The sequence below is a fragment of the Saccoglossus kowalevskii genome, chromosome 16 (assembly GCF_978046115.1).
Source record: "Saccoglossus kowalevskii chromosome 16, keSacKowa6.1, whole genome shotgun sequence".
Classification (NCBI taxonomy): Eukaryota; Metazoa; Hemichordata; class Enteropneusta; family Harrimaniidae; genus Saccoglossus; species Saccoglossus kowalevskii.
The window spans coordinates 11829915-11853054 of NC_140656.1; the positions used below are offsets into that span (position 1 = coordinate 11829915).

Genomic DNA, 23140 nt, shown 5'->3' on the forward strand with positions numbered 1-23140 from the left:
ATATGAGTGATTGTCCGTCGTCGTCGTCGTCCGTCGTCGTCGTCCGTGTCAATGTTTTACTTTTTCGACTTCTTCTTGAAAACTACAAGCCTGAATGCTTTGATACTTGGTGTATATGTACCTTGGGTAGACCTCTCTTAGGTTTGTTCATTTCATGTTGATATCTTCAATTCTCTAATTTTAGTGAATATTTTTGTCATTTTTGGTAAAAAGTGATATTTTCGACTTCTTGTTAAAAACCGCAAGTGCAATTACTTTGATATTACATGTATAGGTACTACATGTGGACCTCTCTCAGATTTGTTCATTTTGTAATAATATCTTTAATTCTCTAATTTTGGTGAATATTTTTGTAATTTTTGGTAAAAAGTGATATTTTCAACTTCTTGTTAAAAACCGCAAGTCCGATTGCTTTGATATTACATATATAGGTACTACACGTGGACCTTTCTCAGATTTGTTCATTTTGTGATGATATCTTCAATTCTCTAATTTTGGTGAATATTTTTGTAATTTTTGGTAAAAAGTGATATTTTCGACTTCTTGTTAAAAATCAATAGTTCAATTGCTTTGATATTACATATATAGATACTACATGTAGACCTTTCTCAGATTTGTTCATTTTGTGATGATATCTTCAGTTCTCTAATTTTGGTGAATATTTTTGCCATTTTTGGTAAAAAGTGATATTTTCGACTTCTTGTTGAAAACTGTAAGTCCGATTGCTTTGATATTACATATATAGGTACTACATGTGGAACTCTCTCAGATTTGTTCATTTTGTGATGATATCTTCAATTCTCTAATTAATTTATTTTGGTGAATATTTTTGTAATTTTTGGTAAAAAGTGATATTTTCGACTTCTTGTTAAAAACTGTAAGTCCGATTGCTTTGATACTATTCATATTGTTCATTTTCTAATGATATCTTCTGTTCTTTAATTGAAATGTGCATTGCTAACAGCGGAGCTATCTCAGCCGAGAGGCTGCTTGTTTTGACTTCATTCAAAAATAAAATCATTTTTGTAGGATGGAAACTTTTTTAAGGTCAAACCCCCCACCCCCAAACTAAAGCAAATAAGTTTTTTTTTATCTGACATCGATCTTTTAAAGTCGTCCTTTATAACAAACATATCCAATTCATTACCAATATTCTTTCTTAGCGGTTTGGGGTGCAAGTCTTTCTTCTTTCACAAAACAGTAACAAATTCTGATTTTTAATTCACCAGTCTCTAGGTGTTCAATGGTGTTTATATCCAATCCAGAGTAATTCATCTCTTCCTATATAATACCATATTTTGTGATTTCCGTATATACAATAATAAATATGTGACATTCAATTTTGTTTTTCTCTAGGGACGTCAAAAATTAGCCCGTTTCAATGCCAGGGAATTTGCCACTTTAATTATTGATATATTGAATGATGCGAGAAGGCGATCCAGTCATCGGTCAATTCTTAGAACAGGTAAAAGTAACTGCAATTGAATTGCTATTATGTTGGGGTATTTCACTTATGAAATGAACATGTGTTGTTTAGTTTCATTTATTTACGACACGACAAAGCTGTCTTTGTTTAATAGTGAGTGACCTGGATATCTTTTTGACAGCCGATAGATTTAATTCTTCTAATTTTCATTTGCACGCAACATTGTTTTGTGATCTCACCAAGTTGCACAGTAAAACGTTATCAACGTTCATCACTTTATGTCGAAATTAGTATTTGACTTGACTTTTCTGGAGAAAATAGTAAAGTTGAATTGCTCAGTACTAAAATTGATTAGGGGGTCCATGCATAACGCAATTTAAAACATATACCGGTATATGCAACAAAACAGACAGTGGGTACACAACATAGCGGAGTATACTCGCACTACTCCACAATGCAATACCATGGGAAAGTGGAAGCAAGGTAATAATTGAATTATAACTCCCATCTATTGGTGTATGAACACAAGATCAAAATCAAAGATGAAGGAATAAATACAAACAGTGTGGATTACGCATTGTCCCAGGAATAGCCATGCAGGGACTTACTTATGTTAGGAAACTGGTCGAGAGATATACCCACCTTAAAATATTTACATCACCATACTGAATCACATTATTCAAGTGTTTCTTGTATTCACACACCACTTGCTTGTACATATCCCAAATTCCTCAACATTTCAGATCATATAGATATAATGGCATATCGAGATCCGCCACCGGCACCACCACCAGTCAAACTATCCGAATCGCGTCTTGGGGTAGGTAAAGTTCCCAGCACGATTAGCGACGATGAACCCCTGTATGATAGTGTGGCAGGCTCCGATGATGAACCTGATCTTGAAGAACAATTGAATGCTGTAGAGCAAGAAAGTTCACCAAAAAGTAACCGAAGAACAGCGGTATGTATGGCTGCATGCCCTTGTATTGAACGTTGCATCCACAAAATGTTTAATCAAGCTAGTCAATTTCAAAGTCAAGGCACTTAAATTACTGATGAGGATAAAGTCATTTATAATGACTTCCTAGTCAAGAATTTAATTCTTGTTAACATGCCTGTTGACTTTTAACTTTGCAGAGCATGGCGTCATCTGAGCTGTCAGACGGACCAATCACAATAGAGGAATACTTGGAAGTCAAGAAAGCGCATGCATCAGCGGAAGCTAAAATTCAACAACTTGCAACGATGAACAAAAACATGACACAAGAAATCAATTTACTGCAATCTATGGTATGTTTTATTTTTTGTCAGTTTTATTGGATTTTATCACTTAGTGAAAGCAAATACCAAGGAGACTACCGGGTACTGTGAAATACTTTATTTTAGCTGGAATTAATTTTCGCTGAAAAGACTTTTAGGTGTTTTGTGTGGATTTTATTTTCACTGATTTTTGATGAGTTGAATGCAAAATATAGGAAAAAAGTATATTCGCTGGATTTTATTTTCACTGAATTAATTCCAAGTGAAAATAAAGTATTTTACAGTATTAACTAAATTTTAGGTAAAGCTGTTGTAATGACAGTATAGACAGATTTACGGTTGTGGCTATGAATGCATTTTTTGCAAACTTGTTTGTAGTTCACATCATTAATATGTGTTCTGCCCTCTATGGTGGAAATGAGTAAAATTTTATTTGAGGTTTGTTGAATTTGATATAACAAAATATTTTCTTCACTAAGTAATTTATTCAGTGAAAGAATTATTATTATAGTTTATACATTGAATTTATGAGAAACCAATGTAATAAACTGACCTTTGACCTTTTTAAATGGCACCATTTTCAGTTTACTGTAAGTGTATTAATTATTCACTGGGTTTTAATTTCACTGATAAATATTATCTGCTAAATTTAATCCGCACAAACATTTTAAATCAAATAAATAGAAGTCATTGTTTCCCGTGCAAATTCGTGAAACCTATTGAATCTGATCAAAATAGTGAAATTTTTAAAATGTCAGTGAAAATAAATGGTTTTACAGCTCTCGCAGTAAACTTATGTGTGTTATTTCATTTCACTTAGGTTCAAAGGCTGATGCAGGAAAACTCACAGCTTCGAGCAACACTTGTGCCCCGACCGGAGGAGGCCCCTGCCATCAGTAATGGACACGAATCATCACCGACTGTAGAGCCTGTCACACCAAACACACCAGGCAAATCACCGAGAACATTTGGGCGGCCACAATCCATGTTTGAACCTCGGGTACAGCAGCGTCAAAATCCATGGCCGGCAGAAGATGACAAAATCCCATCAACGGAGGACCTGTTGGCTGGCTTACCGTCTACCGTTGGGACGCAGCTACCAGGGGTTCAAACTGCTAGTACTGAATCACACGCCGTGGTAAGTGTGAGTAGCCCCTTATCACCTTATCAAATGGTCTACGATATTATCGAGACCACCTTAGGAAGTGATACTACTAGTACAGAGTCATCTGCGGTGAGTAAACCCCTCCCTTCATTGATTCCTTAGCTTTCGTAACCTTTGCACCCTGACCTCTGACCTTCACTTGTGCTGCTTATCGCTAAGCTTGGCTAGCCACCAATTCTAGACTCTGCAGGTAAGTATTACATCTTAGCTTTTTTTAAAAGAACAGATCAGACTCTCATTAATCCACTATCAGATCAGATTCAAGATGGCCGAATGGTGACCATTTTAATGTTACAGTCCATTATAAACCTAAATCTCAGTTATACATAAACACATATTGACAATCTTGGTACGTCCATTGAACATAAATAGGACTTTGTTCACATTTGATTCAAAATGATCTTCTACAGCCATGTTTCTGACATTCATTGACTGATCACAACCAAACTTTACAACTATATACATCATGTCATTTGTTTTGTGTTCTGATTCAAAATGGCCGTCTCATTTCAGTTTTGTTCACTACTGTACCAATAAAAATTCGTTCATTAAAACTTGTGATATATCTAATTTCGTTACTGATATAACTATACTTGAAAGTGTTAAGTTTTATCAAATACATTAATTTTCATAAAATCAAATCTGTTCATACAATAATTTCTCTTAAGATTTGTTTTTTCAGACATGGTCTGTACCTGCAGTCACCTGTCACATTTGGTATCCACTCTTCAGCTCTAGTATCACGAGTCACTTTATAATTTAAAGTTCTTATATCCTCACTGTAATTGTAAACAATTAAAAAAAAAAACTTTTTAGACTCTTTTATAAAATGCCCTGCAATGCCAAAGATTTCAATATCTATCTCTTCATTTATTGTCAAGGGTGGATAATCAAAGGCATGCAACTTGATGATAATCTTATTGTAATATCGTGCGACTTGCTCAATGCTTGTTTTGTGCAATGTATCAACATATGGCATGATCGACTTACTGGATTTTCTTATTCATCAAAGTTAGTAACTTTGGTAGCAATTAAAGTCCTATTTGCTCACATTGAGCCGACTGTTTATAACGCTAGTGTACGTTTTGGCTATAACTGTAAGTGACAGCGATGCGGTACAAACTTCTTAATAATGCAATGCATGTAAATGATATGCATCGTGATGACAGCTACATTGCATGCCCTTAATTATCAGCTGTTTTTGTTTTGATTTTTTTTTCACATTTTGTTGCATTTTCTTGGTGATTGAGACATTTTTTTTTACGCAGTGTTTTGTAACATTGTAAACTAAGCTGTTTCTCATTGTGGTATTTGTGACTTTAATTCAGCTTAAAAACAAAAGTCATCAATCAATTGTGGGTGGGGCCTTGTGCCAAAACTACCCAAATACTGTGTTGTTTGTCATTGCATTTCTTTGTTATTACAGATTAAGAGGAGTGTGAGACAGACTGGTACATTGACCAAAGTAGAAGAGAGAACGAGCCAGTGTGATAGTGATTATGACAACACTACGCTACAAACACAAGAAGATATTATACAGACAGTGTAAGTACTGACCCATAGGTGACTCCAAACACATGGTCTCATAGTTGTCATGTGTTGGGATGGCAATCAAGATATCTTGGGAAATCGAAGGGTTGAATTATCAAGTTTAAAACATGAACAGTCATGTTAAGAGATACGATTCCAAACTGGCATTCATTAAAACAATATGTTCACCAGTGGGGGGAGTTTGAATCGGATCTCAAAAAACAAGATGACGTGTATCAAGGTCCTGTCATGTTCAATGTATGTACCAAGTTTGAACAAAATCTGTAACTGAGATCCAATTCCAGAAATGCTTGATTTTAATAAATTTCAAGTACAAAAATGGCCGCCATTCAGCCATTCTGAATTGGAACGTGAACTGACTGAATGTGCGTTGCTATCCAAAGATGCATGATGTACATGTGAAGTTTGAAAATAATCGGCACAGTGGTCCGAACGGGGATTTTAATAAGCAGCAGGCAATATATTGGACATAAAACATTATACTTCCCTTTTTTTGTTTTCAATAGCCAAGACTCACTCATACAGAATCAATCATCAACACAGAAAGACCACCTTGCTGTGAGCAGTAGCAGTGGTGGGGCTGATGCTTCTATTGAAAAATTACCCCGTCAAGAAGACATTATCAGACAAACAGAACAAATCACAAGAAAAATTCAAAAATTACTTATAGCTGCTCAGGCACAGAAACACGATAGGTAAAGATGCACAGTATTTGCAAATCAGAAATTGACATACATTTTTGATTATTAATATAATATTCTCTCATTATTTCTATAACAGTTTTGACACTTAAAACCCTATCGCCATTTTCCCTTTTGTTCACACATCTACAAAACTGTAGAATAAGTATATGAATGCAATAGATCTCATTACGTATGCTCTAATGTCTCGTTTCAGTTTTATACCGTGTTCAGAAAATATCCATAAAGCGGTCAAAGAAATGGCCGATCTATTTCCTGAGGTGGGTATACAGACATTTTTCGTCAAATCCGGCGCTCAACTTGCAGTCGTCATGGTCAATTGGTTGTAGTCATGTGCAAAATAAGTTACCGTACAAAAATAATCCATGTAATGTCAGAATATAAAGAAAAATTTGCAACAGATTCCATAGCATAATTGTTACAAGCATTCCTATTGGAAAATCATACTATATATATATACATTACTTAAATTGCTCAAAGTATTGTAGGTGCAAATGTCCAACCTGTAATTTTCAACATCCCATGACCAGGATGCATGCTATGCAGTGATTAAGCCCATACGTTACGTATAACCACAACCCCTATGAAAGCGCATTATTCTGCAGCCAGGCAACAAGACCCCTCAAGTAAATGTTTGAATTGATAGGTTTCTCCTCGCTACATCAATACAATTATCGTTTCTGTTTGTCATTTCACAGATGCCAAGTTCGGAGAGTGTCAGAATGGCTCTAAAACTGCTTCTAACCAGTGCTAGTCGTCTTCTTGGAGAATGTCAATCAGTGTTGACTTCGGAACAGATCTCATCAACAGATTATCAACAAGTGACACAGCAAGTTATAACCACAAGTTTTGATATAGCGAAAGCCGCTAAGCAACTGGTGACACTGTTTCAATAATACAGATAGCGAAAACTGCTAAACAACTGGCAACCCAGTTTTAGTAATACAACCAGCGAAAGCTGCTAAGCAATGAGTCTAGTTGCTTAAAGTAATACATATAGCATTATGTAACAGATGCCCATCAGAATTAAAAAAATGTCCACGCCATTTGTTCCCGTTTATTTTGACTTTTTCACGAAAAAAGTCCTGAGAAATCTAATGAATGGATTTTCAAGTCATAAGAATTAGAAGAAAAAAAACATTTGCGTCTGAAAGCTTCAAGTGTCATCATAAAGACATTTCTGTAATAATGGCTGCCAACTATCCATCGGAATTCAGAATTGACAACGCCAATTCAAAGTTGTATAAACAAATTTTAAATACCATATTCACACAAATGTTGGATGAATTTTATCAAAATATGTTTTATTTGCCACATGTCATGATAAAAGATGTGTAGAAATTGTTTACTTCTATTTAAACCCCCCCTCCCCAAGATGTTATTTTATTGTTAATTTTCAAAGTTATAGAGCTACTTATGTAAGATCAAAGTCCCTCTCATCGCATCTGCTCACCCTATAGAATGGAATAGAATAACCCAACTGAAAAGTTGATTACAATGCTGTCTGAGTGAGCTGGGGTAGGCATGCATGAAAGTAGACTGGCGCAGTCGGGGCGATTAATTTGTTTTTGTAGTTTAGATAAAATAAAAAAAAACGCGAAATGGAGGTGTTAGCGTAACTGCGAAATCACCCTGACTGGTTTATTCTGCATGGCCCTCTATCGACACTGCAGGAACCCGTCGAATTTTCAACGGGTAATTATGTTAATGAGTGTTCTAATTGACAATCACCTAAGCCAATCACGTCTCTTCAACTGACCTCTGATCGAGAAGACGTCGGCTGACAGTAGCAGCCGTTTTATTTTTAATTCTACGACTAGTACGAGTTACTTTTTAAGTCTATTTACGACGACTACAACAAACTCAAATTTCAACGTGCAGCCATGTTGGGTCTGCAATGTGACCTTTACCATGTTGACCTAATTATGCACGCATTTCCGCGCCCACCTCATTATAATATGTGCATCATGAATATTTAATAGCAATGAATTTCCTGCAGAATAAACCAGTCGGGGTGATTTCGTGCTAACACTTTTATTTCGTGATTTTTTTTATTTTATTTAAACTAAAAAAACAAACTAATCATCCCGACTCCGCCAGTCTAACATGAAGGGTACAATCCAATCAAAGCCATAGTTCAGGAAACATTATTCATATTCTCTGTTAGAAGCATTCGTCTATGCAATGCCAGTGAATCATTGTTAAACTGATTTAATCCTAAGTGGCTTAATAATTAATCTCAATCCACTGCCATCTCGTACTGTAAAATATTTTTATTTTCGCTAAAGCGGTGATTCAATGAAAATTAAATCCAGCGAATATATCTTTTTTTTCTATATTTTACAATTCAACCCATCAAAAATCAGTGAAAATAAACTCCATACAAAGCACACAAAAAGAAAATTTCCAGTGAAAGTTAATTGCATCTAAAATAAAGTATTTTACAGTAAGCCATTTTTATAAAGAGTAACACGTATGTTTATGGCACAATAACTTTGCCAATCATTGTCAGACTAGAAAAAGTGAAATAATGAAGTGGAATATTTTGAAAAGCTTGTTTGCCAGGATCACTGGTTTTCTGTTGCATTGTTATTTAAAGCGGGGGAGTCGTTACCTGCGCGTGCTTCAGATGGCCATAGCGTCATTGTTTATAAACAAGCGTCTACCTATGAGCCTTTGCATTTTCAGCATGTGTTGTATTTTGGCCGCTTGGGATTCAATTTCCTGCGCATACACAGGTGACGACCTTCCTGCTTTAACCTTGATGCTTGCAATTAACATAAAACATTTTAAAGATATTCATGGCGATATTAGTATTCTGCATTTGAATAAACACAAGTTTGCTTCGCTGCTTTTTAAAGCCCCTCTTGTTTATTAATATTTTATGCAGCTGTTTGTATGGATCAACTGTGTTTATAGATTTATTTCAAGTTTGTGTTTTTTATAATTTTAATACCAGTAGTCTTAAAATCGGAATATATCCTTCCCCTCCCCTTTTTCAAATTAATAGGCTTTATGTATGACCTCAAAGGGTCGCACATCCTGGTACACAAATTCCCTAAACAAATATAATTGTCACATTTCAAAGGTGTAAATTGCAACAAATTGGTGTATATTTATATGAAATAACATGAAAACAGTACCAGGGTGTATGACCTTCAGGAGTTTTGCATAGATTAAACTGAAATACAGGACGGAAATTGGAAAATATTTTTTTGTGAATATTCAATTTTGTTATAAAATCAAATTTAACCAGTTGTTTCACACCAATCAGCATGTTGGTTGTTCTGTATTTAAAATTAACTTTACATAACCCAGACGCTGCAATCTAGTATCATTAGGAAGAGCCACCCACCCCCATTAGTGAAATGAGTGACTTGAAAACATGATCAAATGTAATACCCACTTTCCGTCAATTTTAAAATTATCCAAACGAGATGGAAAGAATAATGAAGTGCTGTATAACTGCTGTGTTTTATTCATTTTCAAGCTTATTGCAATTAGTTAATCATTTGCTGCCAAATTCAGATATTGTGGAAGTTTCAACTAGATTTATATGTTGCATTTCAATGATAAATGCACCTGATTTATTTACCAAGATAATAAAATATTTATAAAATTAATGTAAACATATCTTTGTCTGGTTCTTTAAATCTATAGAGTTGCTCTATCCATATATGGTATGAAACAAGACCATTAATCCATTTCATGTTCTCATCACCCTTAAAAAGTCAGATTGATTATTCAATATTTTATTGCATATAAAATGTGATTGTGGTATTAAATTTCATTGGTAATTTAGTACTCATAATATTCATCTTTATTTTCAGTAAATAACTGGACTATAAGTCAGTTATAACCATAAAACGACAGTCTGTATACAAATCTATATTGAAAGATACCAGTAGTAATTACTTTCTGTAGCTTTTATATAGACTTTTAGTTGAGGATATTTAGTAAAACTGGAAATTTTCAACTAAAAATTGACAGATATGTAGAATTTCATTCTGCCAAATCAAATTTTGTGTCTGGCTTATAGTCTGTTATAGGTAATAGAGTTTTGAATTGGATGTTAATGTCATTTTCTCGGACGAGTGAATACCTGAGAAGCGTGTATGTTAAATATACCCTACCCTACTAACTCAGTTGTTTTTGGAAGTGCATGTAAAATAAACAGTTGCAATTATCATATACCTCATCAACGTATAATGTACCTGTTATTTATAAACTTATGCGCTACTAATAAAGCAAAAATCTGACACAGGAATGAACTATTTAATAACTTGCTGTTGCTCCTTATGTTCTGTGAACCACTACGGTTTTATTAAATAAAAGCATTAATTTTACACTATGACGGAATGGCTTCACTGTCATTCATGAAGCATACAATATGGCACTATTGATTTTATCAACTGAAGAGAAGTGAAAATGCTCTGTATCCAAAGTTTGTGAAGATGTCCACTTTGTATCCACTACCACATGTACTCAGTACCTGCAAAAAAAGAAACAGTAAATACACAAGACATTAATCTGTCACAATTCAACGACTCACAAATGTAATCAACTTACTATCTAATATAATTATCATCCAGTATATATGAACTACAAAATTTTAAGGCCAGGTATTACAACGTCAACGCCATCTGAACATAGTGAAACTATTACAACCTTGCCCATTATCAATCTACCTAATAATTAATGAATACAGACAAAAACTGCAGCACCAGGTTAAATCGAAGTACTGTAGTATGGTCCTTGAGGCATACAGAAAAAGAAACCCTGGGAGGTAAGTAGTTATTGTAAACATTCTCCAAGACAGATTGGAACAGGGAAACTGTTAAGCACAATAGGGGGGGGAAGTGAGGGGAATGGATGGTGAAAACATTGCATAATTTTATATGTGATTGGTACTGATAATGTTTGGGGAATAGTGACAGTCTTGTTACTATTTTAAAAAATTACTTACTAGTCAGCAAAGAAAAAAAAATAAAATTTAGCCACCCTGTGCTTCAGTACTATATTTGAATGCATTCAGTTGATATCAGTCTTATCTGTATTACAGGTAATCTTTTTTTTATCTCCTCAGACAAAATAAAAGTACAATATTTTTTGATATATTTTTTGTAATTCTGATCAAAATAAGTAGCAGATTATGTTTATGTGGTCCATAAACAAATGAAATTTAGAAAAAAATTGCAAAATGTTACAACATGGTGCTCAAAAGGTTAAAGTTCACGGCATTCAATACAGTCCAATGAATGGCAAATACATTGTTTGTTTATGCAAAATTAAAACAAACTTTCAGTGGTACTTTAATAATCAAAGTTTCAATCAAGTCGGTTGAATCAATTTATCCTGGGATTAACGAAGACTAAACGTTTGTGACTTACCCGATTATTTTCAGAGTGTGTATTGATTGCTATACTATAGACGCTAGTAGGCGTACAAGGAACGCACGATTTCATGTCACCATTAATAGTCCAATGATAAACATTGGAACATGTACCTCCTGATATAATCTATAGAAACAAAATAAATATTAAAAATAAGATACGAGTCAACATTTACACAAACAGGTGATTTGGGTAGTCAAATGGGTCTCTATTAAAGTTCATGAGATTGTCATTTTAGGAGTACAAAGAAAGTGTATGTGCTGGGTCAGAACTGTTATTTTATACAACGAGAACTTGAAAGTTGTCAGGGAGTTAATGGCAGTTGAGCGAAAATTCAATATTAATGACAAGTTCATACACTGTTACAGATGTTAATGCCACTCAGTAGTGCACAACTAATTTACTTACGTGCAACACGTGACTGGAACTTGTGAAATCTACATCTTTTTCTGTCTCATCAGATCAGTTTTTATAAACATTTCACAAAGATAATTATGCATGGACTAAACAAACATTGCAATAATATGATGATGATGCATACACAATTCTTGCCTCTGACTATATTCTGTATATTCTTTTTCCACTGGGAAAGTAAAGAATTCTACCTTTAATAAATTTGTTTTTGTCAATGATAGAGGAAATTCAAAGTTGACCTCTTGAGGGCGCTACACTGATCATACAAAGTTTTTAGAAAAAAAAATATAATAACTTACTGTGTCTTCATGGAACATGACATGTTTTTGACAGATGTTTGGTGTTGGGAATACTACAGTTGGTGTCAGAGATCTCATGTGCCAGGATGTTAACGTTGGTCCACCACCGCATACCTGGAAATCATACACACATTTCATATTTATATTTTATACTGCGTTTATTTCAGGTTAAAGGAAAACTGTCTTCTGTTTTCTGAGTATATACATTGCTTATAGTTGTAGTCAATATTGTATCTATCTTCACAAAACAGGGTCCATAGCACCAAGAGCCAAATAATTTTCAAAACTTTTCCAGACCTTTTCCCAAACTTTCTTGCATTTTTCCCCAAGACATTTTGACTCTTAATTTGAGTGCGGAGGTAGCAATCACTGACGGCACTTGTTGGAACTGGGGTAGAAAACACTTTATAAAAAAAGACTCTATGCAGAGAAAACGAGCCTTTCTAAAATGAATTACTGGTAATAACTATAAAGAAATTTAAAGACTTTTCAAAGATTTTTTATTTTTCCTGTAATTTAAAGACAACTCAAAGACTTTCCAGACCTCAAAAAATTCAAAGGATTTTTTCAACGCTACGGACCCTGATCAATGAGCTATGAACAATCTCAATAAATAATCTAGTTTTGTAGTTAGTTTGCTTATAAATGCAAACCATCATTTTTTATCAACATTCCAAAAATAAACAAGTAAACATGCATTGTAAACAAGACTCTTTCACTATATAAACCAACACATTCCCAGAATAGAAAGTGGACAGCTACAACAGGTAAATGTCAGCCAATTTGACCATGCCAAAAATACTAGGTACAGTAAACAGCAGTCACGGTGAATGACAATAAGTTACAAAACCTAAAATGATTCTCAATTTAGAAATTGTTGCTGTAATTAAAATCGGAAAGCAGGTACTGTAAAATCATTTATTTTAACACAAATTAATTTTCACTGCACAATTGCTTACAACTACCAGTGTTACCCAATCAGCACATTGTTATTTGCGTCTACCTGTGAACACTTATAAACAATAAATAGGTTACAACTCTTATTTCTTATGTACATTATAGCAGCATGAATACTGTTAACTTTTTAACCTTTTGAGCACCTTTGTCAACTTTTGACACCATCTACAAAATTATTATGTATAGTCTTCTTCTTCTAAAGCTAAAAGTAATATTTAAAACTGTCTGTGTAGCCCAAAATGTTGTGAATCAGTCTCAAAGACTTTCGTAAAATGTTATTCACTAAAACTGTACATTTCTTAAATCGCAATAATTTGTATCAGTGAAAATTAACTAACTTGTGTAAGCGGTGTAAATATTTAGAAAATGTCAAAATAATCACTGGACACAAATACAGAGATCATCATACAGACTCACCATCCAATCATCTGATGAGTCTACAGCAATACATCCAATCCATTTGCCTTGGTTAGGTCTGCTACACTCCTGAAATAAAAATATGTCTGTAATACACAGTGACAACAACAAGTCTACTGTAAAGGGGTTAATTATTCACTGGGTTTTAATTTTGCTCATTTCGTTGACTGGATAATGCGCTAAATTAAAACCCAGTGAATATGTAAAATTTAGCATAGAACACATTATCTAAATGATAAAACAGTGAATCTATAACCCACTGAATATGCCTGAAATGGTAAGTCAGCAAAATTTTAACCCAGTGAAAATTAGTCATTTTACAGTGTATTGTGGAATAATGCATCCAAATACAATACAGCCTTGAGAATAGTAATGTTGTTTCCAATTTTGGTGGGGGGGGGGGCAATTGGTTTTTGGTTCATTTGATTTCAAAAATCATTGCGTGAATACATTTTTCTTTTAAACTTATTTCTTCAAATTTAATTATAAATTAAATTTAAATTAATTTTTCATAAATGTACATTATTTTTCACAAACACAAATGTTGACCAGAAATAAAAGAAAAACGATTTTTTTACATCATTAATGCAGATGGTACTATCATTTGTAGTACTCCGATAAGTGCAATTCAGCACCCTAATAAAATGTTATTATTTATGGTAGTTAAAAACCAATCCTCTGATAAATCCTGGTTTGCCATGGCAATCTCTCTCCACATCGTAAATAACTATTTTACACATGATTATCTGCATCAGTATTGACACATATACTTGATAACACATACAATATATCAACAGGGGAAACGGAGAGAAATATAAATAAGATCTAATTAATATACAGAAATTAATATAAATGTGTAATTTGACGCTACATGGGCTGGTCATAAATATATTTGCAATAGATGTATCTTACCATAATTACACCATGGTTGGAATCAAGTAACATTTATTAATATGGATAAACAAAATTATTAAAAATAAATATAAACTGAATATTTTAACATCCAAAATTAATTTATGATTGTGTAATCTTTTTTAAATACATTCAGTAATACACAATTAAGATGAATTAAAATGTGTTTTGTATCAAGTACAAAAATATAATTATAATTCTGTAATTTTACAATTCTTAGTTGAGTTTTTTAAATAGTTCTCTTGTGAAAAATCACATCACATTCACATCTAAGGTCGATTAGATGATGAGTTATTTAATTTGTATAGACTGGTGTCATTATTATTATTTTATAAATTAAAGCTATAATTTGTGTGAAATAAAGTCACATTTGCAATAATTTCTGGAAATACGTAAATAAGGGGCAATCTGACAACTATCATCTCAACATTCATCTGGCATGTATTTTTCAAGAAGTTGTTTATTTAGAAGATGGTGAACGTTGGGCAACAACAACGAAAATGAAGGACTGACTATGACAAGCTTGGGTGTCATACTTGAAGATGTGGGAGTTAAAAATAGAAATTTCTAAAACAAAACTTTTAACTTACTTGATGTTTGAAAGGTTCAATGACATGGACAGCTTCACTTGAAGTCCGTGTATCTGTAAGATCAAACATTACGGATGAGATCCATAAGGCAGACGAGAAATGTTCATAAATGTTCCAGGATAATGCACAGACATGATTAGTTTTTGGTCAATATCTGGGCATATTAATCACTCATTTTACATAATAATTAGCCAATTTTAAACTGTTTCAATGATACAGGTATCTCGAAAGCCACTCAACAGATTTCAATGAAACTTGGTGCAAAGGTGCTCTAGGCTCATCTACAGACCTGATTAATTTCGGATCGAAATCCATCGAGTCCCAAGCGATGATAACAACACATGTTTAAAGGGCAAAGGCTCATTGGTAGATGCTAGTTTGTAAACAACGACATACTACATGTATGGTACAACTCCCCCGCTTTAAATTTGTACTATTCCCCTTTCTACTTCATATGCCTGTCACACTCACACAGCACAGTCCTTTCTAAGATTTTAACTGATGACACCAGGGATTTTTTTAAACAAGGGAACAGGGGTGCAGCACCCTCATGCCATGGCCTGCTACCCTGGGAAGCAGATCCTCTGGCAACCATGAAATTCTGATTGACCAGGCATCACATGTGGCCTCAGTCTTCAACTGTGACCTGTCTGATAGTAATTTTGGGCCTAAGGAAGCCATAGAATGCTCCATTTTAACTTTAAAAACTCCACACCCTGGGAGGGAACCCTATCTCCCCCCCCCCTCACTTGGTGGCGCTGCTGAATTGCAGTGCTCCCTCCCTCTAGAAAAAACCCTAGACACTAATAATCAAATAATCATCTGATAATTCTGATTTATAGGTTTCTATGGAGATTTGTATCTATGCTTCTCTCATAGATTCACAACTCACCCCACACCCTGACAGAGCCATCTTCAGACCCAGACATCAATTCCTGCCCATTATATCGACTTGTTAAACAATGAATATAATCTTTGTGGCCTTTGAGAGTGTTCTAAAAGACAAAAGTTGCATGACACAAGTTCATTCAAGTTCCAAAAAAAATAACATTATAGTCACAGTTAACAATACTGTACAATTGTTGCTACGTTGATTTGATAGTTTTAGGGTGTTTGTCAGAACAGCCTGACACAGTGCCCTCCACAGACAGCTTCAAACCCATACATGTGTCGTTGGTGGAAGGCACCATTCATACCATCATGACAGTCTAATATCAATATGTCACACAAGTGTCTTCTACTGTAAAATACTTTATTTTAGCTGGAATTAATTCTCGCTGATAAGACTTTTTGGACATTTTGTATGGAATTTATTTTCACTGATTTTTGTATGTAAAATATATGAAAAAAGGTATATTAGCTGAATTGTATTTTCATTGAATCATTCCTTCAGCGAAAATTAATTCCAAGCAAAAAATGTTACAGTATTTCATCCCATGGATTTTTTACAAATACAGAATTTTCTCTATTAGATTTGAGAGCAGACATGATAGAAATAAAAGTGTCTGCCACAATTCTATGTTTCCCAAAATACTTAACCTGCTGACAGCAGTTTTTGAAATACCGGGTATATACACGGCTTCCAGGTAACACACTAAACATACCGTATCTTGTTGATTAGGAGATTTAACGGAAATGTGTGTGCACCAAAACTGTTAATTAAACTGCACAGTCATATATATATCTTAAGTGCATATTACATTGCATTACATATGACAAAATGAGTCAAAATTTCAAGCAAATACATTAAAAATGTCAGACCTATGAAATATTTTATCCGAATCATACAGTAATGTTGAAATATAGCCCTCAATACACAACAATACAGTTTTTCTGCACCGTCATTATCTGAAACATAATTTCAGCAGATATGCCGATAGTTTGTTCATATGCCTACCTTCCTAGTTCCAGATTCCAAATCCCATACATACACATTACTATCACCACAACCAGAATACAGAAGATTGTCCTGTTCAATAAAAGAGTTTTACATGAATTAGCATTGAGAACAAAAATTTACCATAATTCTGTTGGAAATTACATTTGTTCAAAACATGTTTTTGCTTGTTTCAAAATTCCAAATTTCCTTTATTTAGAATAAACTACGCCACTTAAATTGAACATGTTAGAGTTTATTCATATTTACACACTTTGCTTTGTTTCAACAGATATGGCAGCAATATATCACATTATGTCATCAGTATAACATGTTTTCAAGTAAGAAAAAGATATGTCATAATAAATGTGTAACAATGAAGTCATCATGAGAACACCACCAAGTGACAAGTTCATGTATAGGATCATGTGAACCTCTTCGATGTGTTCTATTTATTCTCTGCACTAAATAATTCCATGATTCAAACAGTAGAACTGAAGTTAATAATGATGAATTTATATTAGGCTTACCTTTTCTTGATACGACAAGCAATTGGTTTCTGGATGGTTGAAGTAACCATCGACAGGCACTGATAACGACCACGCTACTTTAGGTGTCTGATGAAAAAAAAAATCAATTACTTTGTAACATGGAAATGGCAATAATACTCATCAAGGAGTATTACCAACAAATGCACTCGTAAAATGTTATTGTTTTGCAGCTTACCTTTTTGTATATGTCTGACCAATTCCATGCATTAATATCTCCCTCTCCACCACTGAAATCAGACAAATATTAAACAGAGCAAGTAAAATCTATTATTCCGTATTCCGAACACAAAAATAATACAAAATCCTGTCTGATTATTCTTGTGTTCATGTAGTATTCTATGGGTTATATACTACATATGGATTTAATATATTTTGTAATGCATATTGTAGAACAGCAGGAACTAAAATAAATTGGTTTTAGAATCGACTCACAATGTAATTATACATGGAGGTGCTCAAGACACGATTGACTGGCAATGTAGTCTCACTAAATTAGAATGTTATTTTGAGACTGATGTCAATCACAAACGTAAGCCAAAACACTGAATGCATGGGTTTGGTGTCTTTATGTCTAAATTAAACCTGAACTATTATCCTTAAACAGTGTTTACAAATGTACTTTTAGTTTTGTGAGCTCAGTCTGGAAATCTGACAAACAATGCTGGTCACGCTATGGTTGTTGTATTAACTTTAATTGTATTAGCTCCATAGTGTTGTTTTACACGTTGGTATCATCAGAGTTGAAGTGCCATGTGTTATATTAGCCACATACGGTAACACGGTAAGGCAAAATGATGTTTTTGACTATGGTGCTGTTTAGATTGTGTATGACCTGACCGTTGTATCCCATTTGGTACAACAATGACAAACAAGCAGCCTGTCGGCTGAGATAGCTCCGCTGTTAGCAATGCACATTTCAATTAAGAACTGAAGATATTATTAGAAAATGAACAATATGTATAGTATCAAAACAACCTGACTTGCTGTTTTCAACAAGAATTCAAAAATATCACTTTTCACCAAAAAGAATCATCAAAATTTGATAATTGAAGATATCACCACGAAATTAACAAATCTGAGAGAGGTCCACACGTAGTACCTACCGGGTATATATGTAATATCAAAGTAATTGGACTTGCGGTTTTCAACAAGAAGTAGAAAATATCACTTTTTACCAAAAATTACAAAAATATTCACCAAAATTAGAGAATTGAAGATATCATCATGAAATGAACAAATCTAAGAGAGGTCTACCCAAGGTACATATATACCAAGTATCAAAGCATTCAGGCATTTAGTTTTCAAGAAGAAGTCGAAAAAATAAAACATTGACACGGACGACGACGGACAATCACTCATATGATAGTACAAAGTCGACAGCATAGCTAAAAACATATTAAACTCACCATATGAGAAACTTGTCAGTTGCTATTAGTGAATATATTGCACTACTGCTGCCTGTAATAGATGTGTATATTGTTTAAATTCTCCAGTACTTGTCATTGAAAATTCAACATTATCAGTACTACCATACTTGTCAGAGAATAAATCCCTGCTTGTGTATCCTCGGGGGCGGAGCTATGTCACAGACATTCTACGTTGCTAAGACGCACATCACTGTACCACGTATTTCTATGGGCTCTGTGCGCGCTGTTGTGGAACGCCGGTGGAGCCGGTGAAAATTCGAGAAAACAACACAAACTCAACTTTGAAGTAATCCTGAACAACCAAATTCATATATGTTACACACGTAGGGCTAATCTTGTTACACTGTTCAGGGGACTCTCAACAACCATCGCAAAGTACCGTTTTCTGCGAGTTTTTGGTCTTTGTTTTCAATGCGAGGGTTGCCAGGCGGTAGAAAATGCCCGGATGTCCGCTCCCGAGGATAATCACCCCCTCCCAATTTACAGCATTTTACACTACCGGAAAGTTATTTATCCAATTAACATGCATAATAAAAATGAATTACATTGCATGCTGCTCCATATTGAGACTACCGGTAAATGTTATATACACATGATCACAACATTCTCCAGGGTGGTCGGTGAATTGTGAGCAGGATGCTCCGTATTGTAAAACAAAGATTCAAATACGTGTTTTTCATACGCTAATTATCACAAACAATTCATGAATCCTAATTTTTAGCAATTAATTAACGTTAACAGTGAACTCATATAATGCCTCATACAATGTACATATTTTGATCATAAAACATCCTCCCACTAAGCATTGTAATTAAATCACAGCACAAATTTGTTGACAATGTTGATGGTATGTTGGTAGCTGTTTTATGGTTAGTCAAAGAACAATTTTTGTATTTGGATTTTTTAATAACCAAATTAGCATAAATTATTACTCTTGAGAAGGTTTGATTTTTATCTCTTTATAAATCCCCTTTATACTGATCATCAATAACCATATACATATACATATGGTTGGTGTATGATGAATCCTCTAAGAGAAAACGATTGCAAATCAGACATTGTTCAGATCATTTCTAAATAACATTTATTTGAGCTTACACCTCTGCCTACTCACATGTACTGGAAACAATAAATTGTAATGTTACCTTGGAATGACAATATTGGTTTTCTACAGTCTTCTATGATATCTGGACTCAGTGCTGACACTAAACTACAATGAAATAATGATATAAACAATACAGTATATTGAATGCATGCAGGCAATTTTATATGTTGTCATCCAGCTGTTTTTTACCACTGCACCTAATGCGCAACACAGTTCATCTAATCACAATATGGAATATGGCAGAAATAGGTAAACACAAATATCGTTCATGATTGTATCTCGTACATTACTTTGAGCAGCAAATTTTAAACCTGCATCAGTTTTTTTCCCCTTGATCAAGGCCTGTAGCCAGTAGGAAATTACCAAAAAAATACCCAAAAATAGGCAAAATGTTCCACTAATTTGGTGAAAATTTAGTTGCTACAAAATTATACAATTTTCACCGACCAGCAAAAATCACAGAAATTGGTTTCTTGCAAAAATTTTAGTTATGATCGACTGTTATCAGCCCAAATAAAAAAAAAAATATTTTTTTAAGCATTTTAATTGGTTGTTACATGTATGAAAATATTAACCAACAACTACAGTTACATGTATGATGAACACAGAGCACTTAAAGAAAATACTTTTCGGGATTATTGTTGTTTTGGAATAATAATGTAATTTATATTTGTCTGTACACAATAAGAAGCAAATAAACTGAATTGATATTGCGACAATCAACAGTCCAACAACATCGTACCTGAAAACTGCTATTCTTCCAAAATTGTTTCCAGTGACAAGAAATTTACCGCATGGTGAGAAACACTGAGAGAAAACAGTCATATGAAGTTGTTGTCGTTGCTTCATTATCGCATCTTCCTGAAAAAAAAAAGAAATATTCAAATTAGGGAAATATGAATTTCTTGGTAATGTCATGGAGATTGTTTAGCTACATGGTACATGTAATATACTACATTGAACGTTATTTTTCCATGATTAATAACCTGATTGCGTCTATTTGGATATGGATGCTAGCAGAGTCCCTCTATCTATCACGAAGACAATTTTTTCTTACGTTAGTGTTCGTACATGTATACTGTAAAATCACATATTTTCACTGACATTTAATTTCACTATTTTGATGTTGAGCATATTTACTGTATTTTAATTTCACAAATTTTTCAAGGAAACAATGGGTTTTATTATTATTTTACATATTCATGTAGATTTAATTTTGCGGATTTTACTCATCAACTTATAATTAATGCATTCACCACTGAGGTCTGATCAAGAGGTAGATGGGTTGAAATGTCCAGGGGCCCTACGTCGAGGTGTCTGATGAAAATCACGTTGAAATTATTTTGGTATAGTTATCCAGTACTCGTTGTACATGTATATATTAGTACAATTACACTTCCCTACTATCTGCAGTTCTGTAGATCTTTTGGTTTGTGGGGAGGTCGTGCCACAACAGACAAAACAACCCTCCTGGCAACAACAAATTACAGAAAACTTCAGCAAAAACCAAGGGAATTACAGAACTGCAGCTAACCCCCCCAATGCATTTCGTACCCCCGGGCCCTAATGCATTTTAATGCAAAATTAGTGTGCGGAAATACCAAGCAAGATTCAGTGTGCACAGGATCTCAGAAAATTAATACATACATATTTAAAAATATTACCGGTAGTATTGCACTTATTTCAGGCAAATTGTCAGTGGACATTCAGGTCGTCAGCTACAAGTCCCAATGCCTCACTCAGTACTCACAAAACCGGTGTCCAGTAAGACTGATCGTCGATGAGTCTAAAATAGACAAGTCATTGTCAATGACATGTCCCCGTTCCGTTCATATTTGAGTGACATATACATTCAAAGCAGATCATGACCGAAATGCACCTGCATATGTACAACACATTGTACTAAATCCATTGTACTGAGATCCAGTTTCGGAATTGTGAAAATGCGTGATTTTGATGCATTTTCTGCCTTAAAATGGCCATCATTCAGCTATTGTTAAGCGGATCATGAAACAAATGCACATATCTATTTGTGACATGATGTACCATGTGTGTGTGAAGTTTGAACTTGATCAATCCAGACATGTCTTGGATCCAGAACTGAATTCTTTAAAACAAAATGGCCGCCAGTCGGCCATTTTGAACTTGATCCAGAAAAAAAAATGATGTGCATCAAGGTCATATTATGTTTAATGTATGTACCAAATTTGAACAAAATCCGTCCATGCATTACTGAGATCCGGGTCCGGAATGGTGAAAATGTGCGATTTCAATGCATTTTCGGCCTTAAAGCGGCCGCCATTTGGCTATCATTAATGAGATCATGAAACAAATGCACATACATATTTGTGACATGATGTAACTTGTGTGTGTGAAGTTTGAACTCGATCAATCCAAGCATGTCTCAGATACGGATCCAGAACTGAATTCTTTAAAACAAAATGGCTGCTAGTCGGCCATTTCAAACCCGATCCAAAAAAAAAAATGACGTGCATCAAGGTCCTATTATGTTTAATGTATGTAATAAATTTGAACAAAATCCGTCCATGCATAACTGAGATCCGGGTCCGGAATGGTGAAAATGTGCGATTTTGATGCATTTTCGGCCTTAAAATGGCCGCTATTCGGCTATCGTTAATCGGATCATGAAAAACATGCATGTGCATAAAAAAAAAAGCAGCATATGTCCCATATAATGTGTGATGTATGAGTGAAGTTTGAACTTAATCGGTCCTTGCATGTTCGAGATACAGGTGATCACGGACGCACGCACGCACGCACGTACGCACGCACGCACGCACACAGGGCAACACATAAGTCCCCGTTTTCGGACTATGTCCGAACGGGGACTAAAAAACCTGGGATGCGAAATCAAAACAAACCACGTGTGCGATACAATAGAAGATTTCACGAAAATTAGAGAATGCATAATTGCACAATTCATACTAAACGCAGTGCAGTGGTTGTATAAACTCGTCGCTATGCGTGAACTTCAACTTTACAAAAAACTACTACAATATTCCCTAAATTCTCACGATCTGCAAACCAACCTCAAATTTGTCCGCCATGATTGATGTTTGTTTGTTTGTTGTGTCT

The 23140-nt window shown here is 34.4% G+C and overlaps 2 protein-coding genes across 4 annotated transcripts in view; one reads left to right on the forward strand and one right to left on the reverse strand.

Annotated features, from left to right (window-relative positions):
* LOC100367405 (ARF GTPase-activating protein GIT2-like) overlaps positions 1-9732 on the forward strand; it is a 43900-nt gene extending 34168 nt beyond the window's left edge. The window contains exons 10-17 of one of the 2 annotated variants that reach the window (XM_085491033.1): positions 1357-1465; positions 2170-2387; positions 2564-2716; positions 3507-3920; positions 5278-5396; positions 5909-6097; positions 6300-6363; positions 6802-9732. In XM_085491033.1, coding sequence (XP_085347159.1) covers positions 1357-1465; positions 2170-2387; positions 2564-2716; positions 3507-3920; positions 5278-5396; positions 5909-6097; positions 6300-6363; positions 6802-6999 — 1464 coding nt within the window. In that variant the 3' untranslated portion in view covers positions 7000-9732. The remainder of the gene's footprint in view (positions 1-1356; positions 1466-2169; positions 2388-2563; positions 2717-3506; positions 3921-5277; positions 5397-5908; positions 6098-6299; positions 6364-6801) is intronic. The other variant, XM_085491034.1, reaches the window with a different exon arrangement.
* On the reverse strand, positions 7387-23130 carry LOC100373136 (THO complex subunit 6 homolog). Of its 2 annotated transcripts, XM_085491035.1 has the most exons (14): positions 23095-23123; positions 21709-21830; positions 20787-20905; positions 20085-20149; positions 18919-18970; positions 17688-17739; positions 17492-17578; positions 16983-17054; positions 15978-16080; positions 15086-15138; positions 13584-13652; positions 12210-12323; positions 11494-11622; positions 7387-10595 (listed from the first exon to the last, which is right to left on the reverse strand). In XM_085491035.1, the coding sequence occupies exons 2-14, from the start codon at positions 21748-21750 to the stop codon at positions 10512-10514; spliced, it is 1041 nt and encodes a 346-aa protein (XP_085347161.1). In that variant the 5' UTR covers positions 21751-21830; positions 23095-23123; the 3' UTR covers positions 7387-10511. The 2 variants fall into 2 exon arrangements, with proteins under 2 accessions (XP_085347161.1, XP_002739441.1); XM_002739395.4 differs by lacking the exon at positions 21709-21830 and having other exon boundaries at positions 23095-23130.
* Between the last annotated feature and the right edge of the window lie 10 nt (positions 23131-23140).

Bases quoted from the DNA above. Each gene is read 5' to 3' on its own strand.
- LOC100373136 (XM_085491035.1), bottom strand. From the start codon at position 21,750: ATGTCCACTGACAATTTGCCTGAAATAAGTGCAATACTACCG. The intron at 16,081-16,982 runs GTAGGCATATGA...TTTGTCTTTTAG, and splicing joins TGGAATCTGGAACTAGGAAG to AACACTCTCAAAGGCCACAA. The intron at 15,139-15,977 runs GTGAGTTGTGAA...TTGATCTTACAG, and splicing joins TGGCTCTGTCAGGGTGTGGG to ATACACGGACTTCAAGTGAA.